Genomic DNA, 21107 nt, shown 5'->3' on the forward strand with positions numbered 1-21107 from the left:
ATGCTCTCGGTAGAGTGTGCTGATAACGAATTATTAATGAATGAGAATGAATCTGTGTGTTTTCCATTGATTGTGTTCATATATATAAAAGGGGAAGAGACACCAATACATGCATTGGTGTCCCAAATATTTGGCATCCGCGTCCCAGTTTTGGGAATTTTGGGATGCGACCGGTTACATGTTAACTACTATATTAAATATACTAGCAGGTGTGCCCGCGCGTTGCTACGGGTCAATAAAATCACAAACTATTTATTTTCATTTTTTGTGTAGACAACTCATGGTGCTGTCGAGGTCGGCATGCGGGTGTGGTGGGGTTGGTTGTAAGATGGAGTAGGAAAAATCGTGAAAAAAACTGGAAGAAAAGAAAATAACGGGCAGTGACATATTGGTTGTAATTTTAACTGAAGAAAAAGAAAATAACGAGTAGTGGCATATTGGTTGTAATTTTAACGAAGTTAACTTACGACAACGACCACGACGGTACCATCGCCACCAACTCCAATTTAATAGATAGTAATAGATTAATTAACTAATAATTAATCATATACTAATTAATCTTAACAGAAACAACCAGTTAAGTCTTCAGTGTCCATACACAAAACAACCAATAAGGCTTTCACTAAAAGGAGAACAACCAGTTAAGTCTTCAGTGTCCATACACAAAACATGATCATGATCGTATCTAAGCAAACTGGCTGACCGACCATTACGTGCACCACCATGACCGGTCCTAAGGATTGCACCACCACCATCCTACCACCACAACTATACTGACAACACGGTCCAAAGGATTGCACGACCGGGCTTCAATCCAACCGGTTGACCGTCGAGTCAACCGTATCGATCACTTCTTATAAAATTCACAGATGATGGTGCATTCCTTGACGATGTTGTATTCGCCAACGGTGCACGAGTCCTTGAGATATCTGCTACCGTAGACCAACTCATGACGGCATCCTGCCGGGACAGGCACCTTATCCCTGATCCTGCTCTTCACGGTGGCAATCGTGTCGAGTCTCGCGACTTCCACAGTTATGATCTTACCACCCCTGGGGAGCTTGGCAAAGATCTGCATCTTCTGCCATGCTGACTGTTCCTCCAGCCTGCCGAGGAACACATCAGTCAGTGCTGTTGAGGAGGACGTAAGCACGGCTTGCAGCAGCGCAGCAGTCTGTAAAAGGAAGAGAATACGCATGGCGATGATCACTGAAAAAACTCTCAACAAACTGACATTTAGCAATTATTAGTTCTGGAAAAAAGTTTATGAGCTTACCTCCTGCTTCCCGATGGCAATGTCCATCTCCAGTACCTTAGCCTTGTCTCTCATGAACCAATGCTTCATCACAGATAATCCAGAGGCCTGGTGTATAAGTAGATCATTGGCTACAACATACTTCTGGTCCTCAACGAGCTCAGGATGGCAGCAATAACATGTTAGCATCCTATCCTTCGTACATGGGCAATCTACCGCCTGACAAATGATGTGGCTCAAACTATCAAACAGTTTGGGCAAGCAGCGTGTTAAGAAGCCAGCACCGCCGAGGTCGATGGCACTGCGGTACAGGTTGCTAAAGCTTCTGCCGAGACGACAAGGACTGGCACCCGTGTTTTTTATCATACAGCCCACTGGGTAAGTCAAGAAACCGAGGAGTAAGTGCACGAACTCACGATTGCATTCAGCATACATGACCTTTTTCTCCTGGATGTCATAGAAAAGCTTGACCTTGCTTTCTGGTAAAGAAAGTGAATAATTACTGGAATGATGCAGAATTTTCTGATTGATGGTTGGTTTCACAGTGAGACGAGAAGCCTGGTCATCCGTTCCCTTGGATATAAACACATCAGTGAATATGGTATCTGATGAAAGTGAAGCCTTCAGCAAGGGAAAAACCTGAAAAATCATAAATGGATTGCATCCAGATTAGTATACAAAACATAGTCCAACACGTGTAACAGTACACATAAATATATATACAAAATTGTCTTACCTCCACTGAGCCAACGCACACCGTGACCTCCTCAAAGCCATGACCGACCCCATCAGAACCAAACATCTGAGGCAGTGACAACATGCTGCTTGTGGATGCTGGCTTGATCATCCATCCGTCACTGATAATGAACCGTTCTTTACCCCTTAGACAGGTCTCTGTGTTCCATATTTCACTGCATTAATGCAAGAGTCTAGCAGTGCTTGACAGACACACTATGGTAGTAATCACACTGTTACTCACAGAGCCTGAGAATAAGATTTAACTAAAACAACAGCGAATTCAGTAAAAACTGAAAACCGACTGGTACATCATAAAGTTATCCTTTTCGGAAGAGATTACTGATGCTTTTGTGAAGAAGAAAAATCACTCATTTTGTGGTTACACTGATGCTCAGCAACGCGATATAAATTAGTATTATGTTCCAGAAACAGGGAATCATGAGCACACATACTTGAACTCATCGGCGTGCGTAGGTGCGAGCAGCATGCCATGGCACAAGCCAACCTTCAGCAGCTCACTATCCGTGAGGTGGTTGACGCTGTCACGGAGTTTTGTCAGGCAACCACATGAAGTCAGGCCTGCGATGGACTGAACGGCGGAGAGGGGAAGCTTCAGGAAGCTGAGGAGGATTTCAACAAAGTCGGAGCCTGCATCGGCGAAGAGCACGCGGTTCCGCGACCTGTCCACAGCGAGTGTGATCTTGATGGTGCCCATAGGCCAGCCTATCTGACTCGGGCTTTTCACAAATCTAATGTCGTAGCAGGGGTTCAAATCAACTCCAAGCGACAAAGGAATGCAGCTGCAAATGGAGGATCTAGAATGAAAATGACGTGTCACGATTCACGACTCACCATAGATACCACAATATGAGTAATTTCCAACTGATCTTGTACTGAATAGTAATATGTGTAAATATTTTGCATCAACATTTCAACATGAAAGGTGACGACATAACAACGATCAATAAGTATTGATCAGGGTGCTTAATAATAAATAAGTCATTAAATATTGATTCATTGGCACAAAATGAAGTACCAAAAGACCATGGACAAACATGGTCGTCAGTCAACAAAAAAAATTAACGTTTAAAAGCTAGTGACGTACTCCGGGAGATAAAAACACATTTCTGACTTTCCAATGATGAACAATTCTTACAGCAACATACTGAATTAGGGATAGGAAATTAACTGTACGGAAAAAAAGCCACTGAAACTTCATTATAAACAGTTAAACGCGCCTATCAAATAATCTGACGGCATTGTCACAAAATTGCACTAATCTCACTTCCCTGTACAGTTAGAGCATTAGTATTAACGTGGACAAATTGGATGAACTACTCGAGGAGAAATTACCATAAAACCCCAACTGAAACCCTAGACGTAAAATTCGAGAAAAATCAACCGGAGATCCTCAAATTTAATCCCCAAACAACTAGTTTAGTTTACGAGCTTGAACTGGATCGGAAATGCTGGAAGGAATCAAAAGCAACCTGTTGAAAAGAATCGGAGGAAGTAGAGGGCTACATACTCGGCTTAGGGCGGTTGAGCTGCTAAACTGCTAGCAAAGGCCCGTGAGGCGAACGAAGGGCAGGGCGGCAGAAGATTGGCGGTGGCACGAGGTCTCCAGCGAGCCGTCCGACGGCGATCGGCGGCGCGTGCGGCTCTCGACTCTTCTCCTTCCGCACAATTTCTTTTTTTTTTCCTTTCAGGGGGAGGGGGCTGCTCTCGCACACCGAAATGCTGTCCCCTGGCTTGCGACACTAGTCCATTTCCATTCGGTGATATGGGCCGTTGCCGAGCTGGACGACTGGGCTGCTCACTAGCCGGGCTGAGATACTCATCCCTAATTCTTTTTTTTTGCTGAACTAACCCCGCGCTGAAAGGAATCAACAAAAATGATCTTTTCTGGAAGGAATCGTCAAAAAGGTCCGGTGGAAAGTCCATGAAACGCCACCTGTCACTTGTTGCCGACTGAAATGACGGAAAAAGCTCCACGCCATTTCAAACGGCGGGATGACCTTCTATGCCGCCATGTCAGCGAGACGGAGGACGAGGTGGACCCACAAGCCAATGGCTGAGGCAGGGACCAGGCCTACTTAAGTCCCTGTAAAGCCTTGCAATTTCTAAGTTTCATATTTTTCATATTTTTATGCTTTGGTCTCCCTAATAAATCATCATTTATATTATGTCTCTTCCTGTATTTTCTTTCTGCCTCCACCTGTGCCCACGAGGCCACCGATGACGAGTGGGGAGGGCAGCTTTTGTTGCTTTTCGCCTAATGAATGGCGGAATCACCGCAGGAGCCTCCTGTAGTTTTTAGGCTAGAGTTTATAAGCTCTAAAACCAAGGCTGAGGCGGCCAGTTGGGTACTATGCTGACCCGGACCTAGGAAAGAGAGGAATCGCACAGGTCAAGGGGATTCAGGGTTAGAGGTGATGAAGGTGACGAGAGTTCAGAGTAGTTATTACTAGACTTATCGTGATTCTTACAAGTGGGTCCAGAGTATATGCACCCATATCACACATTCCCCTTCGTATGGGCGCTAGTCCTTCTAGCCTCCTTTCTGACAGTGGTCCCTCACCGTCAGCCAATCCATCAGGTAGGGGAAGTGTGACATACATTTGACGAGAAGAACATTATATCAAGAGACTTGCAGCCATAGCTTTGACATTGTTTCCTTTTTTTTTAAAGGAAAGGACAGTCGATTCCATCATTCGATTAAATGAGAGAAACTGTACAAAGGGGATCAAAGATGATCCCCGGAATAGAAGGGGAGGAGAGCAAAGAAAGCGAGAAAAAAAACAGAGGGAAGGCCTAGCCTCCCGGAACGTCATTGTTTTCTCTCTTACTTTGTAATAACTAAATTGGAGTCTTAATAAATTTTCTGAGGCAAAACTTTTGCCTCTATTTCAGAAAGAAAAAATAACCAAAAATCAATCTGAGACGTCTTCCAAACTGACGGCAGAGTCACAAGTTCACATCGTTTCCAAAGAGGAGGGTGTTAAGATTAATTAGTTATGATCAATTAGATTAATTAATAGCTTATTAAGGGTTAACATGGCAGTTAACTAGTAACTGCTCACGTCCCTATTTTCCCAAGTTTGGGGCGCCTGGGCCCAAATATTGGGATGCCATGTATGTATTGGTGTCCCTTACACTTGTATAAATATAACATCAATCAATGGAATCAACACAGAGATTCATTCTCATTTTCATTCACAACACGTTATCACGCACGTAGTTCTACCATTACAGAGCAAGAAGAGAAGAAATGTGAGAAACAATGGCAATCTATGATCTGCCTATAGTTCTTGTCGCCCTCCTCGAGTTCTTCGGCCAAGGAGCAAGTCGCCGGGGATCTTACCATCACCGCTGCCGTTGGGCTCGTCGCCGGTGGACCCCATGCCGCCGGACCCGTTCAGGTGGCCCCAATGTCCGTCGCGGTAGCCGGTTCGCCGCCATGGAGCCCCGCGCCGGTCCAAGTACGGCCGCCCCTCCGGCCGTCGCTTCGCTGACCCCCGCTCCAACGGCCCCTGCACCACCGGCTTCACCGGACTACTCGCCAACGATGACTTGGATTTTGAGCGGTCCAGCGGCCCCAATGCTTGGTGAAGAAGATGACATCGAGGCCGCCCTCGCACCGCCCCCGCCACCGTTGTACTGCCCCGTCCATGGGTTCGGGCCGTGCCCAGCGAGGGACGGCACGGCGCCGCCACTCCCGTCGCCTACTCCACCCGCACCGGCCGTCGACTCTACGTCTCACACCGTCGACGACGAGCCTCCGGTCACCGACCCCGCTCCACCGGCCGACGACGGCGCTGCACTCGACGGCGTCCACCCGGAGGCGAGGCGCCTCCTCCGCACGTTTGCGGCCGCCATGGCCGCACACCGCTTCGGTCCGGCCGCCAGCAGCTGGAATCCGGCGGCCCTCGGCCTCTCCTCCTCCAACGAGGGGGGGGGGCCTTCCTCCTTCTAGGCGAGCCGGTGAGGGAGACGGGCGGGCAGCAACAAGGGCGGCGGCGGCGGAACCCCGGCGGCGCCGGGATTTGGGGGCAGTGGTGGCGACGGCGGCGGTTTGGGAAACCCTAACCCTAACCGCCCGCCCCACCCCCTCTTATACCCGCGCGCCCGACGCCCCTCGGCCCGACCTAGGCCGGCCAAAGGCCGCCGTGGCCCAGGCCCACGCCTGCGTCCGCTCCCCCACTGGTTCGGCCATTTTGCAGAAAAGTCCGTGTGTTTTCGGCTATTTGCGATTTGGTGCATATATCTATTTAATAGCAGTATTTTACATACCTATAGGTCCCTGCACTTATATTTATTTCTTGCATTTTGAGAGTTTTGCTTCAACAATTAAGTCCCAAAAAGGCACCCAAAAAAATGCCCAAAATTGACTTGATTCAGGAAAAATCTCCAATAGTGATAAATAAAATTATCACCACGTGATTACCCCAATTTAAGGTATACGAATCACAAGGTACTATAGCCTTTCAATAACGGTAAAACGATATAATTGCGTTGAATGTTCCGTGGGAACATACACCTTATTGAAAGCAGCGAATAATTTCGTGTAGTACTGAGAGGTCTACATTGTGTAAAAAGGCACAATGACTACCTTAACCGTGCTCTTCTAATATTAAATAACACAAGGCGCTACAGCTTTTCAATAACGGTAAAACGATATAATTGTGTTGAATGTTCCGTGGGAACATACACCTTATTGAAAGCAGCGAATTATTTTGCGTAGAACTGAGAGATCTACACCAATAAATCGGTGATTATCTTCAAAGTGTTATTTGAGGTCTACACTATATGAATTTAACATTGATTAAATTTCATGCATTTTATTGCAATTTACTTACAATAATGACCACAATATTTTGGCTTTACCTACTAGTAATTGACAAAATCAATAGTTTTTCAATCCCATGTAGGACAAAATGACTGGGAAAGAGTTTGACGAACTCGCCCTCGACGGTCGAAACTATCCAACTTGGGCAATGGACGTAAAAGTGAGCCTTGCGTCACGTGGACTTTCAGCGGCCATACAACCTCATATAGAGGGACAAGAGACATCACAGATCTACACAAATATAATGCCTTATACATTATAAGGAACCACATCCATGTTGATCTCAAATTAGAGTATCTCATGGAAGAAAATCCATACACACTATGGCTTGCCCTTCAAACTAGATATGAACAGCAGAAGGCCGTAATTTTGCCTGAAGCCACACATTAATGGACTCAACTACGCCTACAAGATTTTAAATCTATAGGAGAGTTCAATCATGCCGTTCATAAAATTTGTTCAAAGATGCAATTTTGCGATAAGGAACCTTCTGAAACGGAAAAGATCGAAAAGACCTTATCTACTATGCTTCCGGCCGATAGGATCCTTCAGCAACAATATCGTGCATGCCAATTTAATAGATATTCTGATCTTATCCATGTTTTACTTCAGGCCGAAATGCATGATGAACTTCTAATGAGAAATCATCATCAGCGTCCGGTAGGCGCTGCACCTTTACCTGAAGTACATGCTAATTTTCAGAAGAACAACAAGTTCAATGGATCGAATAATCGACCAAACAATTTCAAAGACAAGCAAAATGGCAACAACAAGAAAAACAAGCCACGTGTACAGGATAAGGGGAAAGGCAATTTCAAACCACAATACGACAAATCTAAAGTTTGTCAAAAATGTGGGTGCTACAAGCACATTACAAAGAAATGCCGTACTCCTCGACATTTGATAGATCTATACCTACAATCCGTAGGACGCAAGCGACCTGCTCATCAAGGACCAAGATTTGAATCACACTTCAATTTCCAATCCGACAATTCCAAGGAAGCCGGTTGTTCGCATGATGTCAAAGAAGAACCAAGCAACAACCCGAAAATCCGATCGTCCGGGGATCCAATGAGCACGGAGAACATGATCATTGAATTCGCTTCAAATGATGTGTTTGGAGACCTAGAATAGTCCACCTATCTCCGAAATAGATATTATCTATATTTACGTTCATAAGTATTGTTGTAAATAAATTGTAATGATCGTTGTCATCTATATTGTAATATTACAGTATTGAATCAACACTTTGATACCTACATATTTAACAGATGCATTGTAAATTACGATTGTATTATCAATTTAATACATAAATAAATTTGTATGTATTCTATATATCTATCAAGGATGATATTAAAATTCTTCCTTTTTCCATATATAGTTTTCTACGGGAGTCAATCCAAAATGGACGAAGAACTTTGCCTCATGGATAGCGCCACCACAAACACTATACTTAGGGAAACAAAATATTTTCAAACCCTTACTAAAACGCAAGGGGATATTTTGACAATCGCTGGACGCGATACGTTAATTGTTGGTTCTGGACGAGCCATAATCACACTTCCTATGGGTACACAAGTAATAATCGAGGACGCTTTATTGTATCCTGATTCAACTCGTACTCTAATAAGTTATAGGAATATCCGTCAAAATGGGATTCATATAGAAACCCACGATGACAACAATGAGGAAATTCTCCTATTTACAAAAAGTAAAGGATATGGCAAACAAATTCTTGAAAAAATTCTTTTTTTATCGTCCTGATTGTACTATACATACATAAAACCTGTAGCCCATGTTGCGTATAAAATAGTTTTTCAGAATGTCAATACATTCCAGACTTGGCATGATCGCCTTGGTCACCCTGGTATCGGGTTGATACGTAAAATTATTAATAATTCTGTTGGTCATAATCTTAATAAAGCAAAATTCCCAGAATCTTAGGATTTTGTATGCACAGCATGTGCACAAGGCAAGCTCATTTTAAGACCTTCTTATCTTAAAATACAAGCGGAACCACTACAGTTCCTTGAAGGAATTCAAGGAGACATTTGTGGCCCTATTCAACCATTGTCTGGACCATTTAGATATTTCATGGTATTAATTGACGCATCTACGAGATGGTCTAATTTGTGTCTACTTTCCACACGTAACCATGCATTCGCAGAGATAATGAGCCAAATAAATAAATTAAAAGCTCATTATCCAGAACATCGAATTAAAACAATTCGAATGGACAATGCCGCTGAATTTTCCTCACGCACCTTCAATGATTATTGCATGGCATTACGGATCGAAGTGCAGCACTCAGTCCCATACGTCCACACACAAAATGGTTTGGCTGAATCTTTTATTAAGAGAATTAAGTTTATTGCAAGACCTTTATTACAGAATTGTAATCTACCAACAACCTGTTGGGGTCATGCGGTTATACATGCCACTGATTTAATAAAATTGCGACCAACTGCATATCACACTACTTCTCCCCTTCAATTAGTACATGGAAATCCACCAAGTATTTCCCATCTGCGAAAATTCGGTTGCGCTACATACGTACCGATCTCACCACCACAACGTACATCAATGGGACCACATGGAAAATTGGAATCTATGTGGGGTACAAATCACCGTCAATTATCAAGTACCTAGAACCTCTCACAGGGGATCTATTCACTGCCCGGTATGCTGATTCTATTTTCAATGAGGACCATTTTTCGGCATTATGGGGAGATTTAAAGTACCAAAAACAAGAATGCCAGGAAATCAATTGGAATGTCCAAGGCATTTCCGCCTCTGATCCACATACTCAAGAAACTGAACAACAAGTTCAGAAAATTATAAATTTGCAACATATTGCAAACAATTTACCAGACACATTTGTTGATTACAAAGGTGTAACTAAATTCTATAATCCTGCACAGAACGTACCAGAAAGAGTGGAGGTACCTATAAAAACCACTCAAACTCCTGCACCTACCGTTCAAAGGAAGAGGGGGAGAAGTACGACAACCAAAACAGATCTAGCTTCCAGCAAGCAACAAAAGGAACAAACGAAGGAGCCGCGGCAAAGAAAACAGAAGAATAAACCTTCTGAACCTCCTTCAATAACAACAACAAATGTGAGTCAACATTTGATTGACCGAGATCAATTGGGTAATATACACCCTATGGATAACCAACATCCACAACCCAGCTCAATAGTGCACTCAATTACTGATGCCGCGACATCGGAAAACCTAAACTTAACTGCAACGGGAAATCGCGAACAGTCACCAAAGGTAAATGAAGTTTCCACAAATTATTTAGATACTGGAGAAACATATAACAGAAAGACTACATTCGTCGACACATATTTCTCAACTAAGATTGAAGACAACCTTCTAAATGATCATGATCCAAAGACCATAGCCGAGTGTGAAAAACGCTCCGACTGGCCTAAATGGAAGGATGCAATTCAAGCATAAATAGCCTCGCTCAATAAAAGAAAAGTATTTACAGAAGTAATACCTACACCTCCAAATGTTTTTCCAGTGGGATTCAAATGGGTTTTTGTCCAGAAAAGGAACGGAAACAATGAGGTCGTGAGATAAAAAGCAAGGCTAGTAGCACAAGGGTTTACGCAGAGACCCAGCATTGATTTCAATGAAACATATTCTCCGGTTATGAGTGGAATTACTTTCCGATATTTAATCTCATTGTCTGTTCAAAATCGTCTATCTATGCAGTTGATGGACGTCGTGATTGCATATCTTTATGGGTCATTAGATTTGAATATTTACATGAAGGTTCCCGATGGAATCCAAATTCCGAATGCTAACGCAAGACGCAACATGTACTGTGTAAAGTTGAATAAATCTTTATACGGTCTAAAAAGTCGGGTAGAATGTGGTACAACCGACTAAGTGAGTTTCTCATTAAAAGGGGTTACTCTAAGAATGATGACTGCCCATGTGTATTCATCAAGAAATCCAAAACAGGATTTTGCATTATCTCTGTATATGTTGATGATTTAAACATCATTAGCAACAAACATGATATTGATGAAACTCGTAATCATCTAATGACGGAATTTGAAATGAAGGATTTGGGTAAAACCAAGTTCTTCTTAGGTTTACAACTTGAGCACCTTCCTTCGGAAATATTGGTTCACCAAGCTACATATATCCAGAAAATCTTGGAGAAATTTAACATGGACAAATCCTACCCGTGCAAAACACCGATGGTAGTTCGATCTCTAGACGTAGAGAAAGATCCATTCAGCCCAAAGGGTGATGGAGAGGAAATTTTGGGATCTGAATTCCCATATCTTAGTGTCATTGGAGCATTAAAATAATTAGCAAATTGCACCCGGCCGGATATTGCATTTGAGGTAAATTTACTAGCTAGACACAGCGCAGCTCCAACAAAACGCCATTGCGTAGGAGTCAAGCAAGTTTTTCGCTACCTACAAGGCACTATAGATCTAGGTCTATATTTCCAAAAGGAAAACCAAGACTCTGAACTAATCGGATACACTGATGCTGGCTATTTATCTGATCCCCACAATGCCAGATCCCAGACCGATTTCGTGTTCCTACATGGTGGGGCAGCCATATCGTGGAAGTCTTCTAAACAGACCCTAGTGGCTACATCCACAAATCATTCAGAAATAATAGCCTTATACGAAGCATCTCGTGAGAGTGTATGGCTGCGAAGAATGATTAACCACATACAACAATCATGTGGTATTGGTTCAATTGAATCACCAACGATTATCTATGAGGATAATTCAGCTTGTGTTACTCAGATGCAATCAGGTTATATAAAAAGCAATCCAACTAAACATATTGCACCTAAACTATTCTATCCTCATGAATTGCAACAAAATGGGGAGATAAATATCTTGCAAACCAAATCATGTGATAATCTCGCAGATTTGTTTACTAAGTCCTTACCCAACTCCACATTTCAGAAATGTGTATATGGGATTGGTATGCGACAACTTAAAAATTTGCAAGCATCAGGGGGAGTGTTCACCTGAGGTTAACCTGTTCACAACATCATATTGCACTCTTTTCCTATTATGAGTTTTACTCACTAGTTTCTCATAAAAGGTTTTTAATGAGATAATATTAACATAAGAATATATGTCATATTTTCTATTTTTCCCACCGGGGTTTTTGTAGATAATATACAAGACATATTTATTGTCCACATAATTCAATATAAATTATCAAGAGACAATATCCAAAATAGGTTATATCATTTCCTTCTTAATTTTTCCTATTGGGTTTTTAAAGGAGTTTTCATAACATATCAATATTATTATTATTTCCTCAATATTTTTCCCACGGGGTTTTTGGAGGAAATTATAAGATTGCAAGATTCCATGATGTTATTAGTATATACATTCAACGGAGCAAATTGATCAAGGGAGAGTATTAAGATTAATTAGTTATGATCAATTAGATTAATTAATAGCTTATTAAGGGTTAACATGGCAGTTAACTAGTAGGCTCACGTCCCTATTTTCCCAAGTTTGGGGCGCCTGTGCCCAAATATTGGGATGCCATGCATGTATTGCTGTCCCTTACACTTGTATAAATATAACATCAATCAATGGAATCAACACAGAGATTCATTCTCATTTTCATTCACAACAGAGGGCAGACACAAAAAGAAAAGGTTCTGCGAAAATAGCAAGGACAGCTGGCGTTTTTTTTTAAAGGAGGAATTAACCGGAACCACCCAAATTGACAGTTCACGGTCACGGCCACCCCACGCATCCTGATTCCTGACTTGGAGTCAGCAATTCAGCTTCATCGAGCCCCATCCGCAAAACAGTTCATCACTATACCATGGCCGATTTTCTTCTGAACACATCGGTCAGCGGCGTCTTGGAGGTAAGCGCGGCTCGCAGCAGCGCAGCAGCCTGCAGGACAAGAAAACAATTAAAACCGATCATTTTCACATGTATGTACCGCAATTAAGCTGCATCATATCTCTGGCACTTGTTCAAGTCCAGAATTGATCCTAGGTAGAGTAGCTTGATGGGGGGTGATCTTTAATTACCTCCTGTTTCCCGACGGTGACGCCCATCTCCACCACGTTCGCCCTGTCTCTCCCCAACCAGTGCTTCGTGACAGACATGGCAGAGGCCTGACGCACCAGCAGGTCGTCGCCGACGACGTACTTACGGTCATGAACGAGGTCACGATGGCAACTGCTGCATGTATAGTACGGAGAATTTTTGTACTGCGTCCTGCTATGTGGCACCAGACCCATGTAGAGATCCTCCGTAGCATGGCACGGGCCGAATGGGCTAAGGGATGGATTCAGCAGTGTATTAGCACGTACTATGGTGAAGCCAGCTTCGTGGAGATCGGCAACGCTGCTGCACAAATTGTCCAAGCAGACGCCGCCTAGATTACAGGTAGCAGCAGGACCGGCAATCTTGATGACACAGGCCAGTGGGTAAGTCAGGAATTGGAAGAGCTGATCGACGAACTGACGGCATACATAACCTCCTTTTGTTGCTTGTCGTAGAAAAGATTGATCTTGATTTCCGGGAAAGCAGAATCTGAATCTTCTTCTTTAATGGGAGTTGTTAGAGTTTTCTGATAGGGGCTTAGTTTCATATTCATAGGTACACGACCGTCCTGGTAGCCAGTTCCCTCGGATAGAAAAACATCTGTGAATATGGTATCTGACGAAGAGAGACAAGCCTTGAGCATGGCTACGACCTGAAATTCGTAAAACCCAATCAGACTTATATTAGCAGACAGAATTGGATCGATCTGGTCATAGCAATATATATACGAGTACACTTTATATATGAGCTTTTCTACGTACCCTGAAATTATTTAGAACTGTCTGTTTCATTTGATCTAGTGGTTCAGAGAAGTTGCTACTCCCTGATACTCTCGTTTGGGTCCGTGGAGTATTACAACGGAGTATTCTCGAACAAGGTACAAACATAACAAAAAATTCCCCTTCCCCACCATTCTCCCCTTCTCTCCCCGTCGATTCACTTCGCCGACGTGGATCCTCTTTTCTCCGCCGCCGCACACCACCTCCACTGCCTTCGTCTACACCGCGTCAGACCGGCTCCCGAGCGCCCTCCGCCGCCGCAGACCGCCTCCCGTCGTTCTCTCCCCGTCGATTCCCTTCTGTCCGCCGGCGGCAGCCCCTCTGACCTCAGGCAATCCTGTTGACGACCCCCGTGCCTGCAGACATTGCCATGTGCATGTTGTAGCCCCGTGCCGCGCAGGGAACAGAGGTAGCGGGGGGCAGCATTGGCGTCTGGTGCGGTCGGGCGGCATGGACATCGGCCGGGGTGTACTCGCAGCAGCCGTCGAAGGCGTGGGTGCCCATCTTTGCCGCGTGGTTCCGCAGGTCCTGCAGCTGCTCCATTAATTATCCTCTCTTTCCTCTCCCCGTCTCCTCTTTCTTTCCCTTGCTCCTGCAGCAGCTGTGCGATGCATGCTACATGGAAGGTTGAGAGGAGGCAATGGGAGCTGAAACTTGGTGCTAAACTTGGATTCGCTGGGTAGTACCGCAGGCACTGAAGCACTCTAATGTGGGTATCCAATGAACTGTTGTTGTGGTGGCTTGGTAGTTCGGTGCACGTCGAGATGGTTTGATTTTTGTCACGTTTGGCTTTGATTGTTGCAATGTTTTTGCGATTCTGAAATTTAGGACTAGGGGAGGAGATCTAGGAGTATGATACAGACAAGAAACAAGGAAACTGTTCGACTTCCAATCCTCTGTTGGAGAATAGCAAGTGCTCAAACGGAGACGAGGGCGAGGCAGCAGATGAAGACGCCGCGTGCTGAGAGCAGGGCGGCGAGCGGCTGGGCTGGGAGCAGGGCGGCCACCGACGCCTACTGGGAGCAAGCGGCTGGACCACCGGATCGGGGAACAACTTCTTTTGAGTTATTCCTCGCGAAAAAAAAAACTTCTTTTGATTTAATTTTCTACTAATGTGAAAAGTCAAGTATGCCCTTCCCTAATACTCCATTTAATCCGTGTGGAGTATTGGGTACTGTAGAATCTTACTAAAACAACAACAAGAATTTAGAAGGGGGATATATTCTAACCTCTGCAAAGCCAACGCACACTTCCACCTCCTCGAAGATGGCAACAGCGCCGGATGCATGGAGAATTGGCTGCATGGTGCTCGTGGATGCCGGCATGATCGTCCAGTTATCGATCGGTGAGTACAAACCGTTCATCTCTCCTTACAAATGCACAGCTGTAATCGTTTCGGTTGTAGGCATGCACAAGTCTAGCCAAGACAAACCAGCATGCGCAGGATTCGCCTTGCACCTGTAGGTCCGGCTGGTTCTTGACAAACGTATTGCTGCGGTACTTGCATGGGTGTTCTTCGTTCAGGTTCCTGGAAACAAGCATCCAATCCGTGACTAAGTAAAGTAAAGAAATCGATAAGGGTTTGTTGGAGTTTCGTCTGGTCGATGAAGATCGAGAGAAAATGCATGGCTGAGGAATCAACTTCTCTCGAACTAAAATCCTACGGAGTACAACTTACATTACATACTCCCCTCGTTGCTAAATATTTGTCGTTGTTTCGACTCAAAAACGGAGGGAGTAGATAACATAGCAACAGTCGCGGAATTCATGGGTGTGCCTGGGGGTGAGAAGCATGCCGTGGCAGGCCTTGACCTCATATATACTTGAGCTGGTTGCTGCCCCTGAGGCGGTCGACGCCGTCGCAGAGGTTGTACAGGCATCCCGGCGATGACGTCCCGCCCGCCGCGCAGAACTGAACGGCGGAGAGCGGCAGCGTGAGGAAGCTGAGGAGGACGTTGACGAAGTCGGAGCCGGCGTCCGCGAACAGCACGCGGTTCTTCGACCTGTCCACGGCGAGACTGATCTTCATGGAGCTGGCAGCGGCGGCTATAGCTAGCTGGGTTTTTTTCAGATCGATGAAGCCCAAGGGATGGATAATAGAATGGGTCTGCGAGCACAGAACTGTTTCGTGGTTTAAGTACCGGAAGAAATTATTCACGCATGGGGAATGCCAAGAGATTAAAGTGTGACTGACCACGCCTTGGAATTATTCCAGCTATTATTACCGCTCTAAAGCTGTGGCCGCATTTTGGACGACGTCTCCTCTCCCGAAACTGTTGGGCTTTCGCCATATATTTTTTTTTCAATCGGGCTTTGCCTACTCGCTTGACCGCATTTAGGACAGTAAAACTGGGCATCCTGGAAGGCTCTCAGCGTCATCAACGTTTTCAACCGTAAGATCGTGTTGTCTGCAATTTTCTGGCCGTCTGATGGCGCGTTCATTTCCGGTTGGGCCTGCTGTCCTACGTGCTGCTGCTCCCGAAGAAAAATCCCTGATCTTTGGTTGAATGGGCCAGTTTTGCGGCCCATACGCCCGTTAAACTGCACTACTGCAGCCGTTGGAAAAAAACAAATGTTTCTCGGTTGCCTTCTCCTCCCATGCGAGCTTGTTGCCGCCCCTGAACCCTAGCACCTTTTCCTGCTCTAGGCATGGCGGCGACCCCGGCTCCGGCTCCGGCTCGGACATTAGGAGGAGGAGAAGAGAGCAGGCAGCCATGGCTCTCGTCCAGGCGGTGGCGGCTGCCCCTCCCACCGGTGGCTTCTTTTGGGATCAGGTTTGATTGCTTTTTTAGGAGATCTTTACAGATCTGATCTATGTTTGTTTGTGTTGTTGGTGAGACAGCGTCAATGGTGCATTTTGATCAGGTGAGTGAATAGAGCCCAAGAACATTTTTCTAGCGTGAAGGATCGTTTTTTCTGCTCTACTAAATTGACAGGATAGAGATTTACTTTTTAGTCTAATATGATTAATTAAACTATTGCTACATAGGCACAATAATGATCATCTAATTCTCCTTCGATGCATCACTTATCATAGTGGTTTTGTCAAATTCAAATCAGATGCCCGGTGATCATTTTGTTTGCTTGTTCATTACTTTTTTATGCCTATCAATGCCTTTTATACGTCTTATCACTTTGAACTGATTCAGCCATCAACTTTTATTGCAAAGGCTTTAGTTATTATTGCTATAAAAGGACTTTGAACAATTGCAATACATGGTCAGGGTATGAGTTGACATTCATGTCCTCATGAAGATGCAGGCATGCCTTTTATATTTGGTATTTTTGAAACCTGTACTTTTCATTTTTGGTATTCAGAAACAGAAGTTGCTCACGATCGAGTATCGAAATTCATTGATCTCATGGGTTCCACATTACCTCGAGCCCATTCTAACTTGAGAGGGCATGTCAATCTCTCTTGCCTCCGTTTTCTTGCTTTACTTTGTTCAGTAAATATTATACAATTTGTTATCTTTAGTAGACATTGCAAGGTAAATCTAATTTATGGTTCATGGTATGACTGCTTTCTCCAGATAAGACATTGGAAGGTAAATCTTTACATTGAACTAAACCTGCTTCCTTGGTGGGGAGTTATAATCTTTCTCATTCCTTTTTATTTGTGTCACTAAAGGAAGCGATCGATTCAGCACTTCTTGGAACACTCCCATGATGTAATTTAAGTTTTTCCACCTTTTGAAGTGGACAAAGTACCTTTGCATGCATATGTCAACAAGCGTATCGAGTTCAAGCCCCATGATCTGATTTTGGCGTTGAAAAACTTATTTTCTTCACATTAGGTTGAGATGATGTGCAACAATTTTATGACTGGAGCAACTTTGCTGATTTGATGAAAGCCACATTTATCAGTATTTTTTCTGGACAAGTATAGTAAATGTTTTTAGGTAAATGACCCCAATGTCAACTTTATAAGTGCCCAACATTCTGTAGGCTCATAAGCTAGGTGTATTTCAAGCGGCATGCAAAACTGGGACAGATCTATAACAGGCTTGATGAAATCCCAATGCTATATTTGTGCCCATTTGTGTGCTTTCTGCAGCTTTCTCTATGTTTTTTTTTGTTTCCTAAGCATATATACAAGGTTTATAAGAATATATGCATTGTATATGTTCAATTTTTCTTTTCCTTTTAAACTCTGTTTGCTGGGTTCTGTTTGTGCAGGTTAGTGTCCTCTCAATCTTGTAGTTCTATTGGTGTCAAATGAGGGGGCTTTGATTGATATTGATCAGATTTTTCTGCTTGTGAAATGGATAGACATGATAGAGAATCTCACTTATATCTTTTTTGATGGGGAAATCTCACTTATATATTGATTGTTGCCATCTTGATGCATCATTGCGCAAAAAGTTCCTACTTGCTTGAAAGATTACACTCTACACAGCACATGTGAAGTAGAATTTCATTATATTTAAATGCATTTAGCAAAAAGTTCCATTGTCAAATTGAAGTAAAGTTTACAAGAATCAACATATCCAATTTTATGTCTTCTCATGAATGTGACAGAAATGTAAAAAAGGAGATAATATACCTGAGTGGATATACCAGGTCACCTGTATTAAGGCAGTGTATATTCCAACTTTTGAAATTTTAATAAACAAAAATGTTTGAATGTTTCTATGTTCTTTCTATATGACAAATGGGAGCGGCAATGCGCGCAGTCTTCCAGCCCTCTCATGCCCCCAATGTATGTGACTGTTCGATCATATTGTCAGGCAAAGTCCTGTCGTCCTTTCGTGGGTCTTGGAGTATATGAGAAAAAATGAAGCCTCTTGGTAAATCAGGCCTTGCCTGGACCAACCTGGGTCGAGATGGAGTCGAGTACTGCTATGGAATCCAATCGATCACTCGAACTACTTACATACTCAGCAACCCGCCTCCACTAAAGTTACACACACCTGAAGTCCAAAAGTTGAGGTACTAATCAACTAACAAAAACATACTCAAAACCTCTTTTCGGTAATTGTCTAGGATATGTGTTAGTTTGTGTAGTTATAACTACCATATCTAATCTAGGAAAAACTTTCATATCTCACGTCTCCGTAAATAGCCAAAGCTTTCTGAAAGATGAACAGACGTGACATCTCTAAATATTAGTGTCTTTTCTGTCATTGTATTGTCAAAACTGATGGGCGCAGCAACGCACGCCATCATGATCTTTAAGCGTGCTGGGCGTACTCCAAGTACACCACAGGCAGATTTTGCTGAATCAAGAAAAAGAAAATGCTGATAGATTCAGAAGCATCGCTGCTAGTAGAAATTTGCAGGCGATGGCACATTTTCTACTGAGGTCGTATTCGGCAACGGTGCACAAGTCCTCTAGTCGGTATGCTGCATGCGTAGACCAATCTACAACCGGACCCGGAATAGAACGCACATGTATGCAACAGTAACATGCATACAAAAAAGATTTGGAAATGGGAGAAACCGAGCAGCCTTTGAGAAAGAATAATTCGATCTTTTGCTTCAATAAGCATCATTCGAATAAAACAAAAATTAGAAATTCTACTGCACGGCATAGCTCCGATACTGGCAGATAATGCAAAACCTGGTGATCCGGAGGCCTAACTCGGAACGCTGGAACTTAAAACTCAGCGTGGATCGTGGCCTCCCTGTGAATGCCACAATCAGCCAATGTCCATGGATCCTGCAGTAATTTGCCACAGTAGACCAACCCCCGAGACTCAATGAACTTCCCCTTGGCCTGGATCTTTCTCCTGACGGCAGCGATCGTGTCGGAGCTCTCCACGTCAAGCGTTATGGTCTCCCCTGTCAGGATTTTCACAAAGATCTGCATCCGCCTGCGCTGGAGCTGATCCAGCAGCCTCCCCTTGAACACATCAGTCAGCGCAGTCTTCGAATTGACCGCCGCTAGCAGCAGCGCAACAGCCTGCAATATATATACGCAAGAGATCGATCGTCACGACAAGAAAAACCAACGACAATTGAAGATTCTTCTGTACCTCTTGTTTGCTGATGGCGATAATGTCCACCTCGGCCACTTGACCGGCGTCTCTGTTGCACCAGTGCCTCAGCACCGACGCCGCGGAAGCTTGATGTATGGACAGATCGTCGTCGACCACGTAGGTGTAATCGTCAACGAACCCCCGGTCACACCAACGGCACGATCTTTCGCCCAATGGACACGAACAACTGCCTGCCGGAGTCCGGCACAGATGATGCCATGCCGCGACCGCCTTTTCGGAACCGCCATCACCGGGGTTCTTGAAAGGTGCAATGCTAGGATCCAGCAGCATCGACGACGACAACGACGACGAAGACAGGAGACCTGCGGCATTGCTGTAGAGATTGTTGAAGCTGCCGTAGAGATGAGAGGTGCCGGCCAAGTTCTTGAGGACGCAGCCCAGAGGGTATGTGAGGAAGCTGAGCAGCAGGTCCACGAACTGGTGGCTGCACTCCGCGTACAGGACCTTCTTCTCCTGCCTGTCGAAGAAAAGCTTCAGGCCGATCTGTGCAGCCATGGAGTCAGAGCCTGGATGACCGTCGTCGTCGCGGCGCCGCTTGTGGGTCGTGCGCAATGGCAATGTGGATCTTTTCGTCAGAGCTGGAGGACGACGAACAGCACCTCGATCTTTCGCGAGAAGGAGCGCGTCGGTGAATATGGTGGTTGACGAGTTGCAGGTCTTGAGCAGGGAAACAACCTGAATTTCAGTTCAGTTTACGCAGTCGACAGTTCAGCCAGCCATTAATTACCATTACCACAATGAAATTTCAAGAATGCAGGGAGAGCATCAACGGAGGCAGGGGGCGGATCTAGGGGTGGTGCTACCTGTGCTGTAGCACCACTCCAGCAGGGGTGTTTACAAGAGATTAGATTAGATATCAGCTCATAATTATGAAATACCCACAATATAGCACCATTAGATTTATTTTTAGCACCATTCTTCTTTAGCTTCAGGCTCCGCAACTGAACGGAGGGATTCAGGATATTGCAAAATTTGGTTGGTTTTACTTCACCTCTGCCCATCCGACGTCCACGTCCAGCTCCTCATAGCCGCCGTCTTTGACGGTCGTGCCGCCGAGAGCCCGGTGAAGAAGGGACAACACGGTGCTGGTGGACGCCGGCTTGATCGTCGCCCAGTCGTCGCTGATCACGAAGCGTTCTTTCCTCTCGCAGAACACCCCTGAAACGCGTGTGGTTTGGCTGTACACGTGCACTAGTCTAGCCATGGCCTCCCAGCACGGGCACAGCGCCCCGTGTGGCCGTTTCTCCCACGAACGGGGTACAGCAGACTGAAGAAGAGCACCTGTACTTGTAGAAATTTGGCCGGCAATTATTATCACCCGATTAAGATTTTCTCATTGTTACAATATGAATCTTATACAAATCTCGGTGATTGAGATCAGACAGTTGTTAACATTGACTAAAAATAGTTGTTT

General features: G+C 44.5%; 3 protein-coding genes across 7 annotated transcripts; 1 reads left to right on the plus strand and 2 right to left on the minus strand.

Annotated features, from left to right (window-relative positions):
• Positions 1-560: 560 nt before the first annotated feature.
• LOC100843327 lies at positions 561-3747 on the minus strand. Of its 5 annotated transcripts, none has more exons than XM_010230990.3 (5): positions 3522-3746; positions 2446-2808; positions 1992-2166; positions 1277-1894; positions 561-1174 (listed from the first exon to the last, which is right to left on the minus strand). In XM_010230990.3, exons 2-5 carry the CDS (start codon positions 2706-2708, stop codon positions 848-850), a joined length of 1383 nt encoding a protein of 460 aa, XP_010229292.1. In that variant the 5' UTR covers positions 2709-2808; positions 3522-3746; the 3' UTR covers positions 561-847. The 5 variants fall into 5 exon arrangements, with proteins under 5 accessions (XP_010229292.1, XP_003562176.1, XP_010229293.1 ...); XM_003562128.4 differs by having other exon boundaries at positions 612-1174; positions 2446-2793; XM_010230991.3 differs by having other exon boundaries at positions 612-1174; positions 1992-2149; positions 2446-2673; positions 3522-3745.
• Positions 3748-5453: 1706 nt separating this feature from the next.
• On the plus strand, positions 5454-5969 carry LOC104582439 (vegetative cell wall protein gp1-like). The gene has a single exon (XM_010231991.1). It carries the CDS (start codon positions 5454-5456, stop codon positions 5967-5969), a length of 516 nt encoding a protein of 171 aa, XP_010230293.1.
• Positions 5970-19290: 13321 nt separating this feature from the next.
• On the minus strand, positions 19291-20897 carry LOC104582440. The gene is made up of 3 exons (XM_010231992.1): positions 20685-20897; positions 19670-20368; positions 19291-19596 (listed from the first exon to the last, which is right to left on the minus strand). Exons 1-3 carry the CDS (start codon positions 20895-20897, stop codon positions 19291-19293), a joined length of 1218 nt encoding a protein of 405 aa, XP_010230294.1.
• Positions 20898-21107: the final 210 nt, after the last annotated feature.

Source organism: Brachypodium distachyon, chromosome 1 (assembly GCF_000005505.3).
Source record: "Brachypodium distachyon strain Bd21 chromosome 1, Brachypodium_distachyon_v3.0, whole genome shotgun sequence".
Classification (NCBI taxonomy): Eukaryota; Viridiplantae; Streptophyta; class Magnoliopsida; order Poales; family Poaceae; genus Brachypodium; species Brachypodium distachyon.